At 38.8% G+C, this 27,610-nt stretch overlaps 1 protein-coding gene across 7 annotated transcripts in view; it reads right to left on the bottom strand.

Moving 5' to 3' along the window:
- LOC104602358 (uncharacterized) overlaps positions 1–27,610 on the bottom strand; it is a 100,833-nt gene that overhangs the window by 57,614 nt on the left and 15,609 nt on the right. For all 7 annotated transcript variants that reach the window (XM_010266016.3, XM_088895804.1, XM_010266017.3 and 4 more), the window contains exons 6-9: positions 20,746–20,860; positions 19,784–19,821; positions 1,072–1,169; positions 848–903 (exon numbers count right to left, since the gene is read on the bottom strand). In XM_010266016.3, coding sequence (XP_010264318.1) covers positions 848–903; positions 1,072–1,169; positions 19,784–19,821; positions 20,746–20,860 — 307 coding nt within the window. The remainder of the gene's footprint in view (positions 1–847; positions 904–1,071; positions 1,170–19,783; positions 19,822–20,745; positions 20,861–27,610) is intronic.

Here is a 27,610-nt window from a genome sequence, read left to right as displayed (position 1 = left end):
CGACCTCCCCCTGAGTCACGACCACCACCTCGGCCGAACATGGAACTACCACGGCCTCCTCACGAGGCATGTCCTCCCCCTCTTGTACCACGTCCACTTCCTCTAGCTGTCACAAGTGCTGATCTATCAGACTGTGTGGGATTCTCTATCTGTCCCAAAGAAATTCTGCGAAGCTGTGAGAATACTTCCTCAAGTGTAGGAAGGGTGGAGCTCCCTAATATTTGGGCTCTAACTGGTTCATACTCCGATTTCAGCCCCACCAAGAATCTTGTAACATCTAGTTGTTCCCTTTGCTGTTGTTGAACTTTAATATCTAGAGTGAGGGGATGATAGACATTGAGTTCATTCCTTATATTCTTCATGCTAGCATAGTACTCTTCTAGTGTTTTGTTTCCTTGTTGCAAATCAAAGTACTCCTGATAAAGTTGATATACTCTTGTTGTATCATCTTGTCCAGAATACAACTTCTTAGCATGTTCCCATATATCCTTAGCCGTATCAAGAAATATGAAGTTGGCACTAACTCGAACCAGGAAGAGAACCAAGAAGAGAAGGAAGAAGAAGAGGAAGAAGAAGAAAGAAAATAAGGGTCTGTCGAAATCTGATGGACTACCCATTCAGTCAATCCCCTTAATCTTAATTAGATTCTAATAACCTTTACAAAGACTAAATTGCCCATACTTAAGTGTGGGGCAGAGTACTCTAATAAAATTGCCACATAAGCAAACTACTTGGCACACATAAGATGACTAAACTACCCCTATTCGGCTCACTTTAACAATATGTATCTACGAGGTTAGTAATAAATGCACTTCAAAATATGGATTTGTAAGTTGAGTAATCTGACCTCAATTATAATAGGTTTGCCATCTTTCATTGCCTTCTTCAAATCACCTGCCAAACCTAGAAAGAATGCAAGAATGCAACCATGTCATGAAGAATCCTAACACAAAAGAAAAAAAGATACCAGCAAATGGTAAACCACTTTACAAAGTTGGAGAATCCTTGAGGAATTTAACAGCAACCACAATGACAAAATTAAACAACCACAAAGAATAACTGGTAGAATACCTTTACGAACAACTCTGCATTCTCTACAAAATTCAGTGATCAGTTCCTTAGAAGAACTAAAATCTTGTGCCCAAACAGGAACAGATGCCAATGGAGCACTGCATGGTTATGTGATGTTACATGGTTCAGAAAAAGAAAAGTAGCAAGAGGTTGAGAATAGGCATAATAAGTAAGGTGTGGAGTATTCCTCTTGCTAAGATGCATATCTAAATGAGAAAATTAGGTGACAATAAGGAATATCACTTCAATGATCAAAATGTGACAATGATACATGGACCAACAAAATAATATGGTATGCCCCACAGAATGAGAAAAGTTTCAGCCACCCACAGATTAACTAGAAATATATGTTTCAAGCAAATATATAAATCAATTTCTGCCAGTTCAATTGGATCAAAGTTGCCAAAGGAAAGAAAGAAGAGTAAAGGATAGAAAAGAAATGAAAAGCTACTGGTTTTTCAAGTACTATGTCTCCTTGGATGCATTTTTGACCCAGGGATGATGAAATAACCATATGCATATTAACCAAATATCTAAGAGAAAAATCCAACCAACTCATAAAAAAAAAAAAAAGCATAAGAATAGAAACCAAGGAATCCAAGGTGCCAAAATGGCCCCATTGGTGCTTTAAGTGGCTCTTTTGCCAATGGCAACAATTGCATACTGTGCTTACATATCTGTGTTTGTATAATAGGATTACAAAATATCACATTGAGGCAAAGAGTGCAAGAGAAGATTGTAGATATAGTAATAATTTCTTTTTATTGGTTTATAGATAAAGTAACAATAGTGCCAAAGAGTGCAAGAGAAGATTGTAGATATAGTAATAATTTCTTTTTATTGGTTTATAGATAAAGTAACAATAGTGCCAAAGAGTGCAAGAGAAGATTGTTTCAGTCATGACAGCATGCATAAGTCTATATCTTGTTTCAAACTGTGTTATCATCACAACCTCAACCCATGTCCTCAGCCAGCATGCCAGCCTGCCCGTCATCATTTTAGAGCCTTGAACCAGTGCCACCATTGAGTAAGCACTTTCTGTCTCCACCCTACATGATCAAACTCATTACAATCCCCCATAATGCATTATTCCAAAGTTCCCTTGGTTGTATTTATTGAGTTTTGGGCTGATATAACATGTTTTTTATTTACATAGCATAATTAGGGAGTTATTGGGCCTTAGGCCCATTAGTTTATGTTTCAAGTTAAGAGTGTTTTTAAATTCTCACAAATAGTCAACTTACTAAGGGCATATTTGTCTTTGTACTCTCTTTTATTTATGAGTATATATATAATCTAATGAAAGGGGCAGCCAGACCTAATTCTGAGCTTCTCCCATTCTCTTCTATCTCTCTTTCTCAGCTGAAACCTTTTCTTCTTTCTTTTACAGTTTTTATATCAAAACAGGTTGTCCAAACTTTTCTACTGTATTCTTATCTGATTAATCCCCTTCATAACACCGCCACTCAATCATGTAAACACCTTCTTTTAAGCATTTTTCCATGTCATTCCATGATTCTTTTTCCCCCTAATGGTGCCAACATATTGCACCATCAATGATGGCTTATCTTTCTTGAATTTTACAAAATTCTTATTTCCCTTCAGTTTGATGCATACGAGTTGGAAAAGCAGCACAGATGTGATTCAAACCAATAAAAAACAGTAGAATAATTTAGATTATAGCAAAAGAACTAGAGAAGAAGAAGAATACAGCAAGAAGAAGGAAGAATGGAGAAGAAAGGAGAAAGGAGAATGAGTTTGATAATCTCCTGTTCTCCCCCACTCTAATCTTTTATTAATCTTACTTAAGTTACAAAATTTACAAGTCTGCCCTTAAGTGGGCGTCCACCTCATCAGCATACTTAGAAAACATAAACAAGAATTAAAGGCCCATTAAGAACAAATAACAAATAACACTAATGGGCTAGGGCCCATTCGGCCTAGTCTCTCTACACTCCCCCTCAAGCTGAGCATAGATATCAATCATGCCCAGCTTGCTTATATAGTGAACCAGCTTTCCTTTAGGAACACCTTTTGTTAGAACATCAGCCAACTGTTCTTCAAAAGCAATAAATGGTAGACAGATTTCTCTTGAAGCAACTCTCTCTTGTACATAGTTGTCAAGTTGACACCTAGGCGGGCGCCTAGGCGACAAGGCACCCTTTGAGGGTCGCCTCGCCTAATCGCCAAGCAGTTTTGTACTATGTATTGTAAAATACTTTTTTATTCTTTATTTTTTGATATTATAATTATAAAATAGGCACTATTAAACTAAAATATTCATTTTGTGTGTTTATATACTAATTTGTTTTTATTATTTTCCTATTTGTTAGGATTTAATCAATACAAACATTGCTAAATGCTGTATTGAACCCTCACAGACTTTAAAACCTGAACCAATAAGTAAGGAAGAACGTAAAATTGTCTAATCAACACATTTTCTACTTTTTCTTTTCTTCTTTCTCTATAACAAAAATAAGGTTTCAGCCCCTATATTTTTTGAATTTTCTTTTCCTTCTTTTTTTTCTTCTCATGAATATGTTGATTTTCTATACTTTAACATGAACTCTATACTTTTCTTATGAAAACTATGAAGAATTATTAAGGAAATATGGCTATGATACCTAGGGAACTACCCTAGGATCTATGTTTTCTATATAAAAAATCCATCACCTCAGCGGGCGCCTAGGCGACTAGGAGACAAGGCGCCCCCTAACGCCCAGCCTCGCCTTGGCACCTTGAAAACTATGCTCTCGTATAAAGTGCCTATCAACTTCTGTGTGTTTAGTTCTGTCATGTTGAACAAGATTATGTGCAATGTTGATAGCGGCCTGATTGTCACAATATAACATCATTAGCTTCTCATAGTCTATACCCAGTTCTTCTAAAAATGATCTCAACCACAAACGTTCTGGAACTCCATGTGCCATTGCCCTGTACTCTGCTTCAGCCAAGGATCTAGCCACTATAGACTACTTACTCCTCCATGATACAATGTTCCCTGCTACCATAGCATAGTAACATGAAGTGGACCTCATATCATCAATACATCAAGCCCAATCAACATCAGTGTATGCTTCCAGCTTCATGTATCCATGCTTAGCAAACAAGATACCTTTCCCTGGATTCCCTTTTAAATAGCACAAAACCCTCTCAGCAGCTACTAAATGTGTATCTCTAGGAGAATGCATGAACTGGCTAATTACATTAACTGCATAGGAAATATCTGGTCGAGTCATGCAAAGGTAATAATAACTTCCCAATCAGTCTCTGGAACACTCCCCTATCAGTCAACAGTTCACCATCAGTAGCTGACAGCTTATGATTTAGGTGTATAGGAGTAGAAGCTAGTCGAGCACCCAATTTGCCATTCTCTACAAGAAGATCAAGAACATACTTCCGTTGAGAAATGAAGATACCATCCTTAGATCTGGCAACTTCAATTCCCAAGAAATATTTGAGTTCTCCCAAGTCTTTAATTTCAAACTCAATGTTAAGAAAACTTTTGAGATGAGCAAGTTCCTGAGTATCATTACCAGTAACCACAATATCGTCAACATAGACAATCAAAAGGGTCACTAAGGAATCTCTCCTCTTAACAAACTGGGTATGATCCGACTGAGTCTGTATGTACCCAAAAGTAACAAGAGCAGCCCGAAATCTGTCTAACCAGGCTCTAGGAGATTGCTTAAGGCCATAAAGGTACTTTTTTAGTTTACAGACCTTCCCTTGCATCTCCTTCCCATACACCCCCAGAGGTAAAGACATATAGACCTCTTCATGTAGGTCCCCATTCAAGAAAGCATTTTTTTACATCGAATTGATGAAGTGGCCAATCAAAAGTAGTAGATAAAGATATCAAAACTCGAAATGAAGTCATTTTGGCCATTGGAGCAAAAGTTTCCAAGTAGTCAATACCATACATCTAAGTGTATCCTTTAGCAACCAAATGGGCCTTAAATCTCTCAATAGTACCATCTAAATGATACTTGATAGTGAACACCCACTTATAGCCAATTGGTTCCTTTCCCTCAGGTAAATCCACAATTTCCCAGGTATTGTTCTTATGCAAAACATCTAATTCAGTTATCATAGCATCCCTCCATTCTGGTTTGGACAAGGCTTTTTGGACAGATCTGGGAGTCACATGTGTGGAAATAGAGGCAATGAAGGAATAGTAGGAAGGGGAGAGAAGGTTGTAGGATAGGTGTTTGGAAATGCAATGAGTTGTACATTTCCGTTTGCCTTTGCGAAGACCAATAGGGAGATCAAGGTCAGGGAAGGTATCAAAAGTGGTCGAAGATGGCTGACCTGTTACCTCAATAGTGATGGGAGGTGCAAGAGGCTCATCTAAAGGTGTGGAAACAACTTGCTTGTCCCTGAGTCTTGGTCTCTAGTACCACCTTTGGATAATAGGATGGAAAGAAAAAGTGGGAGGATGAACAAGAGGAAAGGGAGCAGGAACATGAGAAGAAGAGCAAATAGAGGACTTGATGGGAGGAAACTCAATGGGAATTGGAAGAAGGATAGATGGTGACATCACAAACAACTCCTCTGAATGCTCCCCCTCAAGAGAAGTACCAAAGAAAGGAACAAACTCCGCAAATGTGACATCTCTAGAAACAAAGCGAGTGCCACAAACCGGATCAAAACAGCAATACCCCTTTTGTGTGGAGGCATATCCCAAAAAAACACACGTGTTTTAGGCCCAAACTTATGTCTTTGATGGCTGTGAACATGAACATAGCAAGTGCACCCAAACACTCGGAGAGGAAGAGAGAAGAGATCATCATTTGGAAATAAGAGGCTAAAGGAAGTTTTAAACCCCAGAACCCGGGAAGGCATCTGGTTTGTCAAGTATGTAGTTGTAAGGACAACATCCCCCCAAAACATAACAGGAACATAAGAAGCAAAAAGGAGGCTCCTCACAACCTCAACCACATGTCGATTCTTCCTTTCTGTCACTCCATTTTGTTGTGGAGTGTAGGAACAAGAACTCTGATGAATAACTCCAAAGGTATCAAAGTAGGAGAAAAGGCTCTTCTCAAAATACTCTTTTGCATTATCAGATCGGAATATTTTGACCCGAGTATTAAACTGGGTAAGAATAAGTTCATGAAATTTTTGTACAATATTTGGCACTTCATCCCAAGATTTCATAAAGTAAATCCAGGTGTAACGAGAGAAATCATCAATGAAAATGATGAAATATTTGTAACCTCCCATAGCAGATAAATGATATGGCCCCACACATCAGAGTGCACAATATGAAAATGAGAAACTGATCTTTTATAACTCACTGAAAAAGATTGTCTACAATGTTTTGCAAGTTCACATGACTCACAATGAAGACTCGATAGGGATATTCCCTTAAACATTTCTGGAAACAAATGACTCAAAGCTGAAAAAGGCAAATGACCAAATCTCAAATGACATATCATGACTCTATTGTGTGCTGAATGTTGTATTCAAAGTAGAGAAGTGAAGAAGAAAACCACTGGTATGCTGGAAAATGTCGAACTATACTGTTCAGTCGACCAGCAATGATTTATATTTGAATGAAGTACAATGGTACAAGAATTTACTAGAATGCCCCTAATTAGTGATGGGACATCCAGTTAAGTTAACTTAAAACATTAAACAGGCTTAGGCCCATTAACCCAGGCCCAGTTATAGGATAATTTAACTTAAGTATGGGCTAATAAGACTCTTATCAGCCGAACACTCATACAAAGAGACTTCATTCTAACATTCTAACATCTATCAACTAACTCTGATGAAATAGACTCCAAGGCTACTCCATTAGGTGGTCCGGGACTTTGATCAAAGATATCCAGCAAATATATTCCATTCGCCTCATGGCCACTCTCAATCGTCCTCTGAGATTTCAGGTCTTGAAAAACACAATAAGCAAAGAAGAAGGTTATGCTGCAATTCATTGATTTTGTTAAACTACTAACAGATAAAAGGTTAGTGCAAAGTTTAGGAACATGAAGAACAGAGGATAATACAAGGGAGTCAGAGGCTCTAATATTCCCCTTGCCAGAGATGGGAGCAAGAGACCCATCAGCAAGAGAAATCTTCTCTCTACTAGAGAGGAGCTGGTATGAACAAAAAATGTTAGGTATGCTAGTCATATGGTCTGATGCACCAAAATCTATAATCCAAGGGATTCTACGATTACTTGAGGTTGTAGCATGATTTGCAGAAGCACGAATACCTAAATGGGCAAAAGTGGATGAAGAGTTGTTGCCTGAGGAGGAAGCTATAACAATAGTCTCCAAGTGATTAATCAACCTCCCATATCTCTCAAACTCTGCCTTCACTACTGCTAGCTGCTCCACAGCAGATTTTTCTTCAGATGTTGTAGCAACATTTGCATTCTTGGGCTTTCCAGACTAACCACCTTTCTTAATGTTATTGTTGTTGTTGCTCCGGAACCTCTCTCGAAGAAGATCTGGATGAAATTTCCAACAAGTATCCTTAGTATGTTTCAGTTTCTTGCAGTATTCACATATCACCTCTTTCTTCTCATTTACCCCATTCAGTTTTATTCCAGCATGTGCAAAATGTTCTAAAGGTGGCGGACCCTGTACTTGTACCTGCCCCCTGCTCTCTTCACTACTCACCATAGAGTTTGCCTGAGCTACCGAGCAAGTGTTACCTCATCCTTGGCCAGAATATTCTGCCTTGTAATATCAAATTCAGGATTAAGTCCTTAAGGAATTCAAACACCTTGTTTCTTTCCACAAGTTTCCTGAAAGTCTCTGCATCTTTGGTGCTTTCCCATACAACTACTTCCATAACATCAATCTCCTGCCATAGTGACTTCAACATCGAGTAGTAGACAGCTACACTCTTCTCCCCCTGTTTCAAAATTTTCACATCATTCTTCGATTTGTAGGCCCTTGCAATATTCAATTTCTGAGAATATGTTTCTATAACACTATCCCAAATCTCCTTCGCTGAAGTCATCCAAAGATAGTGTTGACTTATGTGGGGCTACATAGAATTTACCAACCACCCAATAACTGTGTAGTTATCTTGCATCCATTTCACATATGCAAGATCAGCCTCTTCCGGTTTCACCTTACTGCCCGTGAGAAACCTTAGTTTACCCCTACTACAGACATGAATCTTTATAGATTGTGCCCAAGCTAAGTAATTTGTTCCGTCAAGTTTGATTGTAGTCACCCCTGTCAGAATGGAACCTACGGAACCAACCCCTGACACCGGGATCTAATTCATCTCACTTCCAGATTGCTCCATCAATCAAACGAAAATCAAAGAACAATGTTTTCAACCTTTATAGACCTAACTGAGGTCAGTCCAATACTTAAAAAACCAAAAACTAGGGTTTCACTATACCTAGCCTTTGGGAAGTGTTTGCTGAAATAGAGCTGTCGAATGAGAGGAGAAGAAGAAGAAGAAGAAGATATGAGATGGGCGGCAGAATAGTTCTCAACCAGCCCTAATCTATTATATATAAGAACATTACATAATGTTACATAAATAGACCAGAATGCCCCTGATTAGTGATGGGACACCTAGTCAAAATAAACACTAAATAAGATTAGGCCCAGTAACTAAGGCCCAATAACTAATGACTTAAGACCCAACAAAGATAAACATACAAATTAAGACAGCCGAACCAACACTCCCCCTCAAACTAAGCATGGATGTCAATCATGTTTAGCTTGCCAAGTAAGTCCACGAATTTCATTGTAGCTAGCCCTTTAGTCAGAACATCTGCAATCTGCATCTCGGAGGGAGTATAAGGGATGCAGAGTTCTCCTGAGACAATTCTTTATCTAACAAAGTGACAGTCTATCTCAATATGTTTCGTTCTATCATGTTGCACTGGGTTATTTGCAATGTTGATGGCAGCCTTGTTGTCACAGTACAACCTGAGAGGACACTCAATCTTTATTCCAAGTTCACCAAGCAGGATCTTAAGCCATAAAAGTTCAGCAACACCATGAGCCATAGCTCGATATTCGGCCTCTGCACTAGATCTAGCAACCACATTCTGTTTTTTACTCCTCCATGTAACTAAATTTCCTCCAACAAAGGTGCAGTACCCAGAAGTAGACTTCCTGTCCCCAACAGAGCCAGCCCAATCTGCATCAGTATATCCTTCAACTTCAATTTTACTGTTTTTCCTGAACAGAATCCCTTTCCCCGGGCAAGACTTCAAATATCTGAGGATCCTTTCCACAGCTTTCATGTAAGGGATTTTAGGAGTGTGCATGAACTGACTGACAACATGTACAGCATAAGCAATGTCAGGGCGAGTGAGGGACAGGTAAATCAACTTCCCCACTAGCTTTTGGTATCTTAACTTATCAAGGTAGTCCTCTCCTACTGACTCCTGTAGACCATGATTCTGTTCTATTGGAGTATCTGCTGGCCTATACCCCATCATACCTGTCTCTTGAAGAAGATCAAGGATGTATTTCCGCTGACATATATAGATGCCCTCTTTGGATCTTGCAACTTCAATCCCAAGAAAGTATCTCAGTTGGCCCAGGTCTTTGATCTCAAATTCAGCAGCCAAGACCTCCTTTAGTCTTTTAATCTCTTCCTGATCATCCCCTGTAATTACCATATCATCCACATAGACAATAAGTGCTGTAAGTTTGCCATTTCTCTTCCTTATGAATAGGGTATGATCTGCCCCACTTTGAGTGTAACCCCCTTTCTTCATGGCCCCACATAGCTTCTCAAACCAAGCTCGAGGGGACTGCTTAAGGCCGTATAGGGCTTTTCTCAGTCTACATACCTTCTTGCCAAACCCATAACCTGGTGGAGGATCCATGAACACCTCTTCATGCAGGTCGCCATTCAAGAAAGCATTCTTCACGTCCAACTGATGTAGCTCCCATGAGAAATTTGCAGCTAATGATAATAGAACTCGGATTGTGTTGAATTTTGCCACCGGAGCAAAGGTTTCTTTGTAGTCAATCCCTTCTTTTTGAGTAAACCCTTTTGCTACCAGTCTAGCATTGTACCTTTCAATGGACCCGTCCTCCCTATGCTTCACAGTGAACACCCACTTGCATCCAATAGTGCCTTTCCCTTCTTGTAGATCCACTAATTCCCAAGTCCCTGCTTTCATTAAGGCCTTCATTTCTTCGTCCATAGCCTCTTTCCATTTTGGGTCAGATACTGCCTCAGAATACCTGGTAGGAACATGCACAGAAGAGAGAGCAGACACAAAAGAACAATAACGAGGAGACAAATGTGAGTAAGACACAAAATCAGCAATGGGGTGTCTGATAGTACAAGAACGAGTAGACTTACGAAGGGCAATAGGAAGATCCAAGTCAGAGGAACTGATAGGATTACCTTGAGTTTCTGAGACAGGTTGATCCGAGTCCAATTGGTTGCTGTCATGAGTTAGAGGGCCATTTTTCCTTCTGTTGTAGGTGATTCTGATATCTCTTTGCAGCCTGTTGAAGTCTTCAGTAATATTTGCAACATCACTAGTAGTAGTTGGTACAATGGGAGCCTCACTAGATTCACCCGGGATACCACAACTAGGTTGATTAGGAGGAGAGGATGGAAGGCCTGAGGTAGAGAGAGGCACAAAGAATGGGGGAACAGAAGAATCCTCTTCCATCCCACTAGTCTCCCCCTGAAGAGGATTCTGGGAAGAATGAAAATAGGATTGAGACTCAAAGAATACCACATCCTTTGTGACATATTTTTTCTTGGTGACTGGATCATAACACTTGTATCCCTTCTGAGTAGGGGAGTACCCCAAAAAGATTCCCTTTGTAGCCCTAGGATCCAATTTGGTCTTCTTCGGATCCTTGACATGTATAAAGCATACACAACCAAAGACTCTCGGTGAAAGAGAAAAGTCAGGAAGATGAGGGCAAAGAACAGAGAAAGGAGTTTTCATCCCCAATACCTTGGATGGCATTCGATTTATCAGATATGATGCAGTAAGGATTGCTTGAGACCAATAGTTTTTTGGAACTTTGTGCTGAAATAGTAAGGCTCGAGCAGTCTCCAATAGGTGCCTATTCTTGCGTTCAGCAAACCCATTCTGTTGGGGGGTACTAACACAAGATGACTGATGAATCATTCCAGCATCCTCCATAAACAGATTCAAGGACCTTTCAAAGTATTCTGCAACATTATCTGACCTGAATTGTTTGATCTTCGTGCCAAATTATGTTTCAATCATTTTGCAAAATGTCATGGTTACCCGCGGTACTTCTTCTCATGCTTTTAATAAGTAGATCCATGTGCATCGAGAATAGTGATCAATAAAACTGATAAAGTATCGAAAGCCATCAACAGAAATAATGGGAGAGGGGCCCCAAACATCAGAGTGGACTAAGTCAAAAAGAGCTTGAATGTCATTACTCGAAGTTGAATAAACAGTTCTACATTGCTTTGATAGTTGACAGACTTCACAAACTAACTCTTGACTTGAAACACCTTTGAATAATTCTGAAAACAACACTTCCAATGATGAAAACGGTAAATGACCTAGCCTAGCATGCCACAGATGTAACCTAGCTATTGACTCCACATTGGACTGACTACTAGTAGCAGATGTTTGTAAGGCCGAACTGATGTCTGCATCAAGGTAGTAGAGACCTCCACACTCATGACCGCTCCCAATCGTTCTCTTCGTCAATCTGTCCTGAAAGACACAATGAGTAGGAAAAAAGGTTATGCTACAATTCAAATTTTTGGTAAGCTTTGAAACAGATAAGAGATTTGAAGAAAGATTGGGAAAATGCAAGACAGATTTGAATGAGAGGTCCTTGCTTAGGTCAACCACTCCTTTCCCAGAGATGGTAGAGAGAGAACCATCAGCAACCTTCATTTTATCTTGGCCAGACATTAAATGAAAGGAAGAAAATAGAGAAGACATGTGTGTCATGTGGTCAGTTGCACCATAATCAATAATCCAAGAGGCAGGGTCAATAGTATTAGATGCACTAAAGGCAGAGACAATACCTGATCTGGCAAGGGAGGAGGATGGAAGAGAATTGGTCCTTAGACGGGCTAGGGCCCGGCTAAGTACCTCTACCTCATCAGCAGTAAAACCCAAGGACCCGGTTCCAGGGGAATTAGTAGTCTGTCCCATGGAAGAGGAAGTAACTGTGGATGAGAGTTTTGAACCATCATCACTTTGACCCGTAGCCAGATTCACACTTGCAGATTGACCCTTCTGATGCTTCTTATCTTTCCTCAATGCAGCTGGCTTCAGATGTGGATGGAGAACCCAACAGGTCTCTTTCACATGCCTTTCCCCTCCACAGTGGGTGCACTTCAGATGTCTCTTGTCAGAGTGCCTGTTTCCCCTTTGATTTGTAGAGATCAGGGCTGAATGTTCCACAGACTGTTCAGCTAGTTTAGTTTGAGTATCAACCTGCATCTCTTTTCTTCTCACCTCTTCATTCCTCACAAGGTAGTAAACATGATGTAAGTCTGGCATTTCATCCCTTCCCAGAATTTGGGACCTTATGCTCTCATATATAGGATCTAGGCCAGCTAGAAACTTAAATGCTCTACCCTCTTCAACTTGTTTGTCATGCTTTTCCTTGTCTCTGGCATTCTCCCAATCAATAATAAGGTGGTGATCTAACTCTTCCCATAGTCCTTCTAGTGTAGCAAAATATGTTGCAACACTCATCTCCTTGCCTCAAGGCAGCAATGTCTTGATTCAATCTGTAAATTCTGGCATTATTCTTTTTCTGCCCATAGGTTTTAGAAACTTTTTCCCATATCTTGGCAGCCGTGGAAAAATGTTGAACAGTCCTAGCTACTCTTGGAGTCATTGAGGCAAGTAGCCAGGACATAACTATAGCATTCTCCTTGCGTCAAGTTGCATATTCAGCACTCCCCGCTTCGGGTTCCTTCTTCTGCCCGTCCAAGTAACCAGTGAGTTCCCGGGATGTGATGAAAAGCATGGCTGAGACAGACCATTCTCTGAAGTTGTACTCATCCAACAACACACTTGTGATCTGTAGGCTGTGCAGATTTGGATTCTCCAAATTAGGAGATCACCCACAATCTCTAACATCTCTAGAAGACACTTCCCTGGATATGGAAGACATCTTCTCTTACTCGTAAATGTCAAGACTATAAACACAATATATAGTGAACTGTTTCACACTTACGGAACTTGTTGCACTATAAACTCAGTCCTGAGAACCCAACACAGAGCTGAAACACCGAGTACTGCACTGCACACTGTGCCCTAATTACTGCTGTCACAGATTATAATCTGTTGTGCTACCTTCTGCTGTGTTCTAATCACTGCTGCCGCAGCCAGCAACTTGCTATGTTGGCTTCTATTGTGTGCTAAGCACTCTATCGCAGGTTATAACCTCACTCACGAACAGTTCTAGGACTGTTGAGATTAGTCCTTCCGCCTAGATCTGTTCTACACAGATCTATCTTAGCCGAATGGCTACAGTCTGTTGTACTATGTCTATTAGGGCATCAGCCTCTGGGTCTAACTCCCCTTGGGCCCTACAACCAAGGGAAACCCTAGATGTAGGTCCAGCTGTGTTCTACGACCAAGCCTAGGGTTTCTTTGCAGCAACCAAAAAAAAGAAGTGAGAGAGTTAACTGCGAGTAGAAGAGGTGGCTGCTGTAACCAGTCGAAAGATTAGTGCTCTGATACCATGTTTGCTGAAATAGAGCTGTCGAATGAGAGGAGAAGAAGAATAAGAAGAAGATATGAGATGGGCGGCAGAATAGTTCTCAGCCAGCCCTAATCTATTATATATAAGAACATTACATAATGTTACATAAATAGACCAGAATGCCCCTGATTAGTGATGGGACACCTAGTCAAAATAAACACTAAATAAGATTAGGCCCAGTAACTAAGGCCCAATAACTAATGACTTAAGACCCAACAAAGATAAACATACAAATTAAGACAGCCGAACCAACAGGAAGAAAGAGAGAAGAAGTAGCTGCTCAAACCAGAGCTACCCAAACCTCTTCCAACTGCAACCACCCACTTTTGGAGATAAAAAGGAACCCTCCAAGCCTTGAGCGCCACACCCAAACAGTCTCTTTAACCTATAACTAGAAACTCTATAGTCGGCTAGGGTTTTGGGTAAAAAATCTACAGCCCCACTTTCTTGGCAATCTACAGCCAGATTCTGACTCTCCAAACCCTCTACCAACTAGGCATACAAGTTCTTTGAATGATCAGAAATTTATCTCTCCATACACCTTTCGATTAGAAGAAGTGTATGGGAAAAGAAAAGAAAAAATGATAAAAGTGAAGGAAGACCTGCTTTGATACCAAGATGTGATTCAAACCAATAAAAAATAGTAGAATAATTTAGATTATAGCAAAATAAGTAGAGAAGAAGAAGAAGACAGCAAGAAGAAGGAAGAATGGAGAAGAAAGGAGAAAGGAGGAGTTCGATAATCTCCTATTTTCCCCCACTCTAAGCTTTTATTAATCTTACTTAAGTTACATAGTTTACAAGTCTGGCCTTAAGTGGGCGCCCACCTCATCAGCATACTTAGAAAACATAAACGATAATTAAAGGCCCATTAAGAACAAATAACAAAAAAGAACTAACCAATAAGACATTAATGGGCTAGGGCCCATTCGGCCCAGTCTCTCTACACACCTCAAAGAAGATCTTCAATTCTTTCATACACATCCTATTGTGATTTATCTTCTCATGAATATATGATCTGAGATAATAGAAATAGTTCATTTCTGAACTTGGTAACTAGCACCACATCTCTAAACATTTGTTTGCTCTCCATATGCTCTGCAAATTGACATATTCTTCAAATATAAAGCCCTGGAATTAAAATCATCCCCTTTTCACAATTCTAAATTTGCATTATTGTGGAGAGTATTGATGAATTTAGAATTCTATTATTGTCTCATCAACAAATGCAGGACCTCTCAATATTGTGGAGAGTATTGATGAATTCTATTATTATAGTCAATGCTGTATTGTATTATTTTATTCTTTTATCTTTTCTCTTTCAGCCCTATAAGGGCTTTCTTGTAATCTATTAGCCCCATAAGGGCTTACTTGCAAATATACATAATATAATAAAGGCTCTTTGGGGGTGGGGGTTGACTCATCTTTAACACCCATCTGAAACCTTGTGTTACTCTTCAGTTCAGGTTGTTGTCGGGGTATCAGAGCTTTTGTTTTGATTCAAGACCTGGGATTTGAAGAATAGTTTAGAGAGATCAAGAGCTACCTTCAGTCATAGTTTAGGCCTTTCTTGAAGGGAGTTTTACTCAGTCCAAGAAACTGTTTTTTTCCTGGAAAAGAACGCCTACTAGGTAGGTTTTTCTTAGATTTCTCTTGATCGGATGCTTAGTTCATCTTGAAACTCTAGAGTTTGTGTCGCCCTGACCTCTAGATATTATTTTGATTGGTTGAAGATTCCAATCTGTTTCAGAAGGGTTTTGATCCCTTCTTTGAATCGATAGGACTGCAACCTCTTTTTTTGGGCTGTCAACTTTGGATACTTTTCTGTTTGGACTTGTTCTCTAGAAAATATTTCTTCTTTTGTTGTGGGATTCTGTTTCTCAATGTGTTGGAAGATTCCAGGTTCCTTTTTACTTGGAAAACTGTTGTTATTTGTCTAGTTGTGGACTCAGCTTTACTAGTGCTACAGTGTTGACCTGTGAACTGTTCAATAAAATGGCTGAAAACATGGATGTTATTCCTGTAAAATTCAATGGAACTAACTACAGTATGTGGAAGTTCCACTTTGATTTTTTTATTTTTGTTGAGAGAAAAGGTTTAGAAGGCTATTTGAATGGTGAAGTCACTAAACCCAAAGAAACTGATGTGAAGGCTATTCAGCAATGAAAGCTTGACAATGGAAAGTTGGTTTCTTGGAATCTAAGCTCTATAGAGACCCATATTACTGTTCCTATGAGATGAACGAGAACTGTGTATGACATGTATGTTTATCTGAAGTTTACTATCAGTCAAGTATGTCTAGACAATATCAAATTGAATCTGAAATTTTTGCTTATTCCAAGGGGACAGGAAAATACAAGAGTACTATGCTAGATTTCTGGACTTATGGGCTGAATATGAGTTAGTCCATATTGACCCTTCAGATTCTATTGAGTTATCAAATACCTTCAGAAACATTTTGAGAAACGGAAGGTAAATCAATTTCCGATGAAACTCAGACCTAAATACAAAATAATTAGGCCTAATATCTTGTGCAAAGGGATCCTTCCAGACCTAGACTTAGTGATAGGTGAACTCCTTGGGGGGAGACTAGACTTTTGACTGTTCTAGGACTTTATGGAAAGCTAGCTGATACTGAGATTGATACTGCTTTCATTGCACATGAAAGTAAGAAATCATCCAATAAGGATGCCTCAAAGGTTCAATACTATGAGTGTAAAGGGTTCAGCCATATTGCTTCACATTGTAAGAAGAAAAATTTGTGTACTTACTATAAACAACATGGTCACATTATTCCAGATTGCCTTGTTTGACCAGCTAAGGGTGTTCAAAAGAATAACCGGCATCATGCATATCAGGTGACTGAGGGCCAGACTTCTAGCACCACTCCTACTAAGTTTGACTCTTTGGTTAAAGATGAATCATCCGCACCTATTCATGAAGAGAAAATTCGGAAACTGACATCCTCTGCTATCTCTCCTACTTTCTTTGCTATTGGCTTATTTGGTGAGTTTTCCCGTTATTGTCTTTCCTCTTCTCCTATTTGGATGAAGCTACCAATCATATGACCGGAGCCTACCCTGGACCCTCAAGTAATTATATTGAAACCCATCATAAACATGTTGTTATTGCTAATGATGAAAAATCGAATCACCATTGGTAGTAACAATTTGTCTCTTAAGCTTTCGCCCTTATCTTCCTTTTCCCTTACCAAGACCTTTGTCCCCAATCTCATTACAAACCTTATTTCAGTAGGTTAAGTTGTTAACACAAAGGTCACATTCTTACCTTTTCTTCTGATGGTTGGTTGATTCACGACCAATGCATTGGGAAGGTGAAAGGGAAGGGCATAGGTTGGGCCGCCTATTTGCATTGGAGTTCGAGAAGCTCCTCACAACCAAGTCATCAACTTATTTCAGCTCTTCCTCATCTAGTTCTGTTTTTTTTTTTTTTTTTTTGTCAAAGAAACAATGTTTAGGACTTGTGGCATAAGTGTTTGGGCCATCCACATTTTGAAAATTTGAAGCTTTTGTTCAACTCCGGTTTTATAAGAACCAAAATTCCTTCTTCGAACCTTTGATACTTCATGTGTTTCTTGTTAAGAGTCGTACTTTGCCTTTTCCTCGTAAGTCTACGCATGCTACTTCTCCATTTGAAATTATACATACCGATATTTGGACTTCTTCTATTACTTCTCATTTGGGCTACAAGTATTTTGTACTCTATTGATGATTGCACTAGGTACACCTAGATTTATTTTCTTCGTCACAAATCAGAAGTCTTCCTAACATTCTGGTTATTCCACACCATGGTATGAGTTCAATTTGAGTCTTGTGTACGTATCCTCCGTTCAAATTCAGGGGGACAGTACACTGTACACCAATGAGACTTTCTATCTTATTTGAAGACTAATGGGATACAAGTTCAATGAAGTTGTCCAAATACTCCCTAGCAAAATTGTGTGGCCGGGCGCAAGAATGGACATGTTCTTAGTATTGTAAGGACCTTATTACAAGAGTTGCATGCACCTTCTTCTTTTTGGGTGGAGGCAGCTAATATGGTTGTGTTCTTGATCAACTATATTCCTTCTTTTGTTCTTGCAAACGTATCTCCTTTTCAGAAATTGTTTTGTCGTCCACCAGAATTTTTTACTCTTCATGTGTTTGGTTGTTTATGTTTTGTACATCTCCCTTCTCATGAATGCTCTAAATTGTCTACTCAGTCTGCTAATTGGTAGGAGTTAGAGACCTTACTAGTGTCCCCATGGGTTACCTATTGGGTTGCCTTTTGAAGCAGTTAGAATTTGTCTTGGGTGTTGAAATTGGAGTCTTTAACTAGAGATCTGATCCCTCAATTTCAGTCTATAAATAGCCATTTTAACTGAATTTTGAGAGTGGAACTAACAAAACGAAGTCCTTTTTAAGTTACATGTGGATAATGGTGTGATCTTTCTCTTTCTCCTTTATATTCAGATCTGAAATTCTGAATCTCCTCGTACCTTTATTTAGATCCTTAGATCTCCCTCTTCTCACACCACATTGAACCCAGTAGGACTTTCTCCTTCTCATCCTACATTACACAGATAGCTAGGACTAGCATTGGACAATGACCTCTTTTATGCCACAATTTAGTTTGATCTTTCGGAGCCCCGAGGTTTATTAAGTTTCTCATATACAAAAATGATTTTCTCACATAACATTCGTAAATGCAAATTATTTTTTTCCTAAAGAAAGGCATGGGGGAACTTCAATATCAAATCCTACACTAAACAGGATCACAGGCTAGCATGGTTTTAAATTCCCACTGAAACCAAAATATTTCCACCAAATACATCTCCTTTTTATGGCACTGGAAATGAAACATTCATTACTGAACAGAAAAAGCCTTCTTTATTGGTCAGGCTGAAATCTTATGGTTATTATATCACAGGCTAACATGGTTTTAAATTCCCACTGAAACCAAAATATTTCCACCAAAGACATCTCCTTTTTATGGCACTGGAAATGAAACATTCATTACTGAACAGAAAAAACCTTCTTTATTGGTAAGGCCAAAACCTTGTGGCCATTATACCGTTTCTTTGGGGAATAGAGAGTCTTGCTATTAAAAAGAGATAAAAAACCAAACAAGACACTCCCCCAAACTTAAGAAAAAACAACAATGATTAATAAGCTTCCATGCTTTTTTACAGGGTTTTTCTGTATCACATTGTTAAGAGGTTGGATTTCAAGGTTAGATAGAGGCGGATAGATGTACCACTTTTCTGTTTCTCATTAATGTATTTTGTAAGGATTCTTTTAAGCCAAAGATTCAACAAGATGATCTACTTTCACCCTCTACTTTTGTGGTGAGTGTACTTAGAAGAATGGTTAAAAGAGCTGAATGGTATAACCATTGAAGAGGCTTCAGAATTTGGAAGGCTAATGTGGTTAATTATTATCATTGTCATCAGCATATACTTTGTACAAATAAAAGTGTAATGAATTTTTAAAATAACTTAAGAAAAAGGCCTTTTCCTCCACTTCCCTCTCATGCCTCCCCTGTTTGACAATAGAAGTTCACTTTCTATCATGAATACTCCTGATGCTACAAAGCACAGCAGCAGCACCTTCCCCCACCCCCCTCCTCTCAGGGTCCTCTCTGAAGCTATTTGCCAGATGCTGCCTGGGATGATTTGTACGTTCTCTTTTTGTTTCCTGGGATACTTACTTTCCACATCGAATATGCTATTACAGGCATATTTTGACAACTTACATTATTCAAATCAAAAGTGTATACTCTAAAAACAAAACTAATAACCAAATAATGAATTGAATATAGTAATATTCACTTATATTGCAACTTGCAAGAGCAAGTGACACCCTTAGATTTGTTTCTTTTATGAAAGTGATACTTGTTTGATTCTCTCTCATACTAATTATCCAATTTTCTACAAAAAGGAAGCATCCTTTTCTGAACTTTATGTTGTTTATGCATCTGGATATATAATACAAATGGATAAATAAGGGAAAAATAAATAAAGTAGCTTCACATACTCTGTTGATGTGCGTAGCAATTCATATACCATAGCAGTCTGCAATGATAAAAAAAATACATAAATACCAATAAAAGCATATTATACTTGAGAAAGTTCAGAGAGAGAGAGAGAGAACCCTTTGCCACAGAATCCTCCTTTTGACCACAGAATCCTCCCACATGCTATGAATAGGGTTGATCATCTAAAGAAGATTACTTTCAGCAATATATATATATATATATATTGCAAAGCAAGCTTGCACATTTCGGCTTTTAAGACACCAAAGTTGGCTCGTAAAAATCAGGAACCTTATATGTGGAAGCACTGTTGGTCCCAAAAGAGATCCATGTATTCCCCTCTCTAGCATCTATTCATTGGCCAAATTTCAATGCAACAGCCCCAGCTACATGACCAAAATTAACTCTATTGTTAGAGAATAAAACCTATTCAAAGACCTCAGTTAACAGCTTAAGCTTTTAGGTTGAATGGTTCTTTGATATGGTATCAGAGCCACTTTGACCAAGTGGTCTAGTGTTCGATTCTTGTCACCCCCATTATAATTAATTAAGTTTCAGCACAAGGTATGGGTGGGCCTGTGCTGTCCACACTTCAAGCCCAATGGGTTTTCGTGTGAGGGGGCATGTTAGAGAATAAAACCTATTCAAAGACCTCACTTAACAGCTTAAGCTTTTAGGTTGAGTGGTTCTTTGAGATCTATTTTCTGGGTGTATTTTAACAAAGAAAATTTAAGCTTTCAATTGCTAATTCAGGGACCCCATCTGATGGATGATGGCCGAGAATCAGCTACAACATCTCTCTATGTAATTGAAATAGGATAGCTCATCCAGAAAACAAACCCAACTGACCTGTTGTATGTGTGTCTATGTATGGCTATGTGGGTGGGGATGGATTGGTAAGTCATGTGTTACATGGGTGCATATATACATAAGAATTTCTGCAGAAAGATGTAAACATGTCTACCTGTAAAACATTTGGCAAGTTTAGCCTTTGTGCAAGCAGGGTGGCAATTGTTGACTTCCCAACACAAGCAGTTCCACATACAAGAATTACCAATGGCACTCTTTGGTGATGAAATCTAAAAGAAGAGTAACATTAAAAACAGCATTAAAATAAAGGGTAGTCCCATAGACCTCTTATCCAAAACAACTACTAGTCTACTCAATCCAAGGATAAAAGTATCAGTATGGGTATCGTATTGGACAACTTGGATACAGATACACTTTGAAAACACATGGATATGGACAAAAAATATAGAAACACTTGGATACGCTAGAGAAACACATACAAATTCCATAAATACACTAATAATACTAAATTTAAGGTCAAATAGCCACAAATAATGTATAAATACATAGAAAATGTATATTTTAATGGTGTATATGAAAAAATATATTACAATTAACATAACATGATGCATAAATATCATACAATTTTATTGATAATGCATCAATCAAGAGTCCAAACCACAAAACATATACACCTATTATATTTTAATTATTTATTTTCTATTTTACTATTTTTAATTTTTTACATTAACAAAAAAGCCAACCAAATATTAAATTCTCAAATGTAAATTAAAATATCAACTAATAATTTATAAAAATATATAATCTCAACTTAATGATTAATCTCAACACAAAACATATGCACCTATTATATGCAAATTGATAATTTTTAATTACTAAAATGATTATTCCATTATTAATATTTTTATTTCTATAACTTTTTTAAAATTAAAAATCATTTTTTGATATAAATGTAGATTAGTAGATTTGATATATTCAATTTAATATTATATTCTTGAATATTTTGTAAACAATTTTTATTTTTTTAAATAATAAATATGTTGTCATTTAATGTAAATTAAAATATTAATTAATAACTTAAAAAATATATAAAAATTTTAAGATAGATATCATGTGCAAATTTATAAATTTAAGTACTAAAATAATTATTCTATTATTAATTTTTATTTGTACAGATTATTTATTACATCACTTTATAAAATACTAATTTTGAATATTATTCTTCTTTTAGTTGGAGTTGTTAAACATAAATATATACTATTTATTTGGATTGCATTTAGACAATAAAGTTAATAAAAGTTATTTTATTTCACTTATTATCACAAGAAGATAAATAACTTAGTGGTTTAAGAACTTAGGCACTAAGCATTATTGTACGAGTTGACTTGGGCTTGAATCACCCCATTCTCATTTTCTAGTAAAAACTAGAAAGGCATGGACGCATGGCGTACCATTGTGTACCAGTCCATATCTATGCGCATCAACCGATAAAATACAATATGGACCAATACACACCCATATTGGCCCAATACGCACAACTGGAAGGTACGCCTCCAGTCATAGTGTATCCCATGCTGGTTACTAACGATACTAATACAATATGCCCCGTATCGGACGTATCATATCAATATTTAAAACCTTAACTCAACCCACTAAAAATGCAAGCCTTTTAGAATACCATTATTGTGCAATATTTAATTAAGAAGAAAGAAAAAAGAAGACCCTCACATGCTAGTTTCATCCAAGGAGATAAGGTAGCAATTGGATCATCTTGAATAGGTGAACATTGAAAGTGTTTGACTACTCTCTCTCTTTGTTCGGAAAAGACCCTGGTGTTAGATTGTTGCCTAACGCAGAGCTCTTCAAGGGAGCCTACCTCCTGAAACGAGAGAGAGAGAGAGAGAGAATTCCTAGAATCAATGTCTCCCCCTTTGATCTTTCTTTCATTATTTATAACTGTGATACAATTAGTTACACAAGCCTATCCACTTGTACAGTTCTGTTATGTATTTTGTTCTAGTGGTTGGCTTTCAGTTGTATTGTTTAAAGGCTGGCGTGGCCTTTTCTTACACCTAACTCACTATTTCGGTCATTTGTGTCTTAAAAGTTCCTCCTCCCTTGAAAGAGACCTTGCCCTCAAGGTCAAGGTGTGGGAATCTGTTCTGTAAATCCAAGTAAAGTTCCCAAGTTGCATCTTCAAGTGGGAGACCTGACCACACCACCAATGCTTCCGGTTCGATGTGATGACCTTTGCACACCCATCTGAAGTCTGTTATATGGGTAGGTTCAGTTTGAACTTGGTCGTCTTCCGAAAATGATGGAAGGGTCGTTGTCGTTATTTCTCCAATTTTCGGCCATTTTTTTAACAGTGATACATGAAATACAGGATGTAATTTTGACGGCGATGGAAGGTCAAGTTTGTATGCCATGGACCCAATGCAGTCAACAATCTGAAATGGGCCGAAATATCTGGGACTCAATTTGTTCCACCCGCAGCCTGCTACTGAAATTTGCTTGTATGGGTGTAGTTTAAGGGAGACTTGATCTCCAATTTGGTACTGAACTGGCCTATGCTTCTTGTTGTATGAGTTTGTCATCCATTGTTGGGCTCGACGAAGGTGGGATTTGAGGTCTTGTAACACTAAATCCCATTGGAGGAGTTGGTCTTCCAATGCTGCTACTGTCATAGAACCTTTCTCATATGGAAGTAGGGTAGGTGGGTCCCGTCCATATAGAGCCCGGAATGGAGTAATTCCTGCTGAACTATGATAAGTGGTATTGTACCACCATGCCCAATGGAGCCACTTGAGCCATTGTCGTGGCCTATCGCCAGTATAGCACCTTAAATAGGTTTCCAAACTCCGGTTAACCACCTCAGTTTGTCGGTCTGTTTGAGGATGGTAGCTGGTAGATTTGAAGAGCTTCACTCCTTGTAACCAGAAAAGTTCTGCCCAGAAACGACTCATAAAAATTGGGTCGCGGTCTAAGATAATGGAGTTAGGGGGACCATGCAGCCATGCCACCTCCTTAGTAAAGATCTCAGCCACCATTAAAGCTGTGAAAGGGTGGGAGAGAGGGCAAAAGTGACAGTACTTGGTGAATCTTTCAACAACTACGAGAATGGCAGACTTGCCATAGGAAAGGGACAACCTCGTCACAAAGTCCATGGATATATCAGCCCACACTTGTGTAGGAATTGGGAGTGCTTGTAGCAGGCCTGCTGGGCTCTGGGTATCTGACTTATATTTCTGGCAAATGACACATTCGGCTATGAATTTTTGGACAGAATTCCACATGCCTTTCCAATGGAATTGGGTGGCTAGTCTCTTGTAAGTGCACAGAATTCCTGAGTAGCCTCCTGCTGGTGATGAGTGGAATAGTTCGAGAAGCTGATGAATATGGATTGAATCCTATGGTATCACCAGTCGATGTTTATAAAACAGCAAGTTATTCTCCACTGTGTACCCTAGGTGGATGGTAGGTTCCTCCTGGACCTGTGAACGCAGGTTGCTCAATTTTTGGGTGCCTTTTGGTTTCTTCCCGTAACTGATCCATGAAGGAACATGTTGGGGACTCGAGTACTAGTGGAAACAGTTGTGGTTGATGTGACAGTGCATCTGTTGCTTTGTTAGTGTGCCCCGCCTTGTATTCAATGACATAATCATAGCCAAGTAATTTGGCTACCCACCGCTGCTGTTCTAGGGATAAAACTGACTGTTCCAACAGAAATTTCAAGCTCTAATGGTCAATTCGTATGATGAACCTCCTCCCTAGAAGGTAGGGTCACCATCGCTGAACTGCAAGAACAACCGCTATCAATTCTCGTTCATATACTGACCTGGCCCATCTTTGTGATGTCAATGCCTTGCTGAAAAAAGCTAGTGGCCTTCCTTCTTGCATGAGAACCACACCCACTCCTTGTCTTGACGCATCACATTCAATGATGAAGTCCTTTGTGAAATCTAGAATTGCAAGTGTCGGTGGAGATGAAACAGTTGTTTTTAGCATCTCAAAGGCCTGTTGGGCCTCCATAGTCTAGCAAAACCCGTTCTTCTTAAGTAAACTTGTCAAAGGTGTAGCAATCAGTCCATACCCTTTGATAAATTGACGGTAGTACCCTGTTAGGCCTAAGAAGGCCCGTAACTCCTTGACATTTTGAAGTTGGAGCCAATTTATCATGCTTGCAATTTTTTCTTGGTCTGCCACTACAATGCCATTTTCAACCACATGCCCAAGGTAGTGTACTTGAGTTTGTCCGAACGCGCACTTTGACTCCTTTGCAAAGAGTTTATGAGTCTTGAGTAATTCCAAGGTAATTTGTAAATGCACTGGTGTTCGTCCCATGTAGCACTATAAACGATGAGTATATCATCAAAAAAAACTAGTATAAATTTGTGCAAGTGGGGTTGAAATACATCATTCATGAGTGCTTGGAAAGTAACCGGCGATGACGCCGGTGAGTAAACCGTTGGGCAGCATCTGAGAAGAAGACTACGCTCAATTGCCTCACTCGATGAAATTTTCTCACTCAGCTTCCTTTCTTAGTGGGGTCGCACGTATTTGGTGAGACCCCGTGCCCCAAAAATTGAGACGTGTATTCTCGTTGCGTCTCACCCTTTCGCCCAAAACAAATATGGGAAAATAGGAATCTTTGAAGAATATTCCTATTTTCTCGTACCAGTTGCACAAACCAAACAGACTGTAAGGGAACCCCCTGGAAAGTTATATTGTTTTCTAAACATGGCCACATGAAGGTAGAAGCATATACAAATGTTGATTGGGCAGGAAATGTGGATGACAGGAGATCCACATCAGGTTATTGTGCTATGGTAGTCGGAAATATTGTTTCTTGGAGAAGTAAAAAGCAGTCAATGGTTGCTAGATCTTCAACTGAGGCATAGTATAGGGCTATGGACCATGGAGTTTCTAAGTTGTTATAGCTTAGATATCTCCTTGATGAGATGGGGTGTTTCATGTGACGAGCCACTGTTGTTGTATGCTATTAACATTGCTCACAACACGGTTCAGCATGATAGAGCTAAGCACATTGAGGTAGACAAACACTTTATACGGGAGAGAGTGGCTTCAGGAGAGGTGTGCCTTCCTTTCGTTGCATCAGAAGAGCAGCTAGCAAATTTTCTAACTAAGGGAGTTCCAAAGGCAAAGCTTCAACATCATGTAAGCAAGCTGGGCATGGTTGACATCTATGCTCAACTTGAGGGGGAGTGTAGTGAGAATGGACCAGATGGGCCTTAGTGTTTTTTATTTCTTTTAAGTAGTGTTTAAGGTTATGTTTGTTGGTTATGGGCCTTAGTTATGGGCCTTTTTTTTGTTTTCTTTAATTATTTCTTTAGTGTTGGCCGCCCCCATTAAGGGCATCCAAGTAATTGTACTTAATTTTAGAATTAAGTTAAAAGAGATCAAGGAGGCTAGAGAGAGAAGTTCGAACTCTTCTTTTCTCTCTTCCCTTCATTTCTTCCACAACCTACTGCTGAAACCTCTTTATTCTCCTTTCTCTTCTTTTCTTTCTTTCTTTTCCTATATTTTCTGAATTACTACAGGTGTATTTCTCAACTAGAGCATCATTCCATTTTCCATTTTCTGGGGAATTTGGAGAGAAAGAAACAAACACATCTTTGGAGTAGGGATGGCAATCTCTACCCTATCCGGTGGGTACCCACCCTGACGGGGTGGGTTTTATTGCTTGAAGGACGGATCTTGGGGCAAGACAGGTTTTTGGATTCTACAAATCGTACGGGTATGGGTAGGGTATAGTATTAGGCTAAACCTCACCCTCCCCGACCTGCATATTGTTGGAAAGCATATGAACTTTATGTATTAGGTGTTGAATTTAATAATCTTTTGAATTTTATGTGAAGGATAATTGATAGCTTGTATTTTTTACATGTCTTAATCAAATAATTGGAAATTTTGTTGTTTGTTCATGTTATTTTACTTATTTATTCCTTATATATAACAAGAAATAATAGAAAATTAGATGTGGGTTCTAAACCCAACCCGCCCTACCCTCGAATGCAGGGAGGGTAAGGTTGGGGAGGGTTTTGCATTTTCATGTGCAGGGAGGGTTTGGATCAACCCGCTACAGGTTTTGGTGTGATTATAGATTGAGAGATTTTGGGAGGTGAGTAGGGTCTAGAATTTACAAAACCCTCCCCGAACCCGCCCCATTGCCATCCCTACTTTGGAGAAAAGTATCAGTATCAAAGAAAACAAGTTGCTGATATATGCTCTCTAGTATGGAGTGGTCTTTAGCCCTTCCAGAATTTAAAAACGTGAGTAAAAATGATTTTGGAAACAAATTGTTGTCATCCTTGAGTTTGGATATTGGGATTGTTTCAGTTCCATTTTTTTCTTTGGTGAAACCTCATCACCTTAAGGTGATCCCAGATCTTATAGGTGTAGTCACAGTGTATGAACAAGGAAACATTTTATCAATAATAAAGAAAATGATGATGAAACAAAGAATGAAATCGTCAAGGCTTCCAAGAAGAAGAAACCAAAACCAAATGGGACACCAAAAGAAACACCATACATACATGAACATACCAGAAACAATCTCAACTGAATGTCTGCAGGGAAAGTGACCCCCAATATAGTTCATCCTCCCTACCCCACATCTAGCCAAAATACCAAGTAAAGATTTGGCTGATCATGTCACTCATTGGAAATTTGGAATGAGAAGTACACTCTCTGGCCCCAAATCATTTATCTCTCTGATGTGATGTTGCATTGGCCATGGCAATCACTCCATCTCTTATCCATCCAACAATAGTTTGTGAATCATCTTCCACCATCACAGCGATATTGCACCAAATCTCAAGGAAACATCAATCTGAGAACCTATAGAAGTACTATTTTCTGCTCCAATAAAGTCTCCAAACCAAGTAGATTGGCAGTAACTAGTAAGTCCTACTGCTTCTAAAAGCTGTTCCTATCCCTGAAGACTGACTTCCCAGGGAGGAGACATCAAAATTGAGCTTGACCAAACCATATTAGCC

This window comes from Nelumbo nucifera, chromosome 1 (genome assembly GCF_055504915.1).
Source record: "Nelumbo nucifera cultivar China Antique chromosome 1, China Antique-T2T, whole genome shotgun sequence".
Classification (NCBI taxonomy): domain Eukaryota; kingdom Viridiplantae; phylum Streptophyta; class Magnoliopsida; order Proteales; family Nelumbonaceae; genus Nelumbo; species Nelumbo nucifera.
Note: the sequence above shows the minus strand (reverse complement) of the source record. Positions and strands in the feature narration are given on the sequence as shown.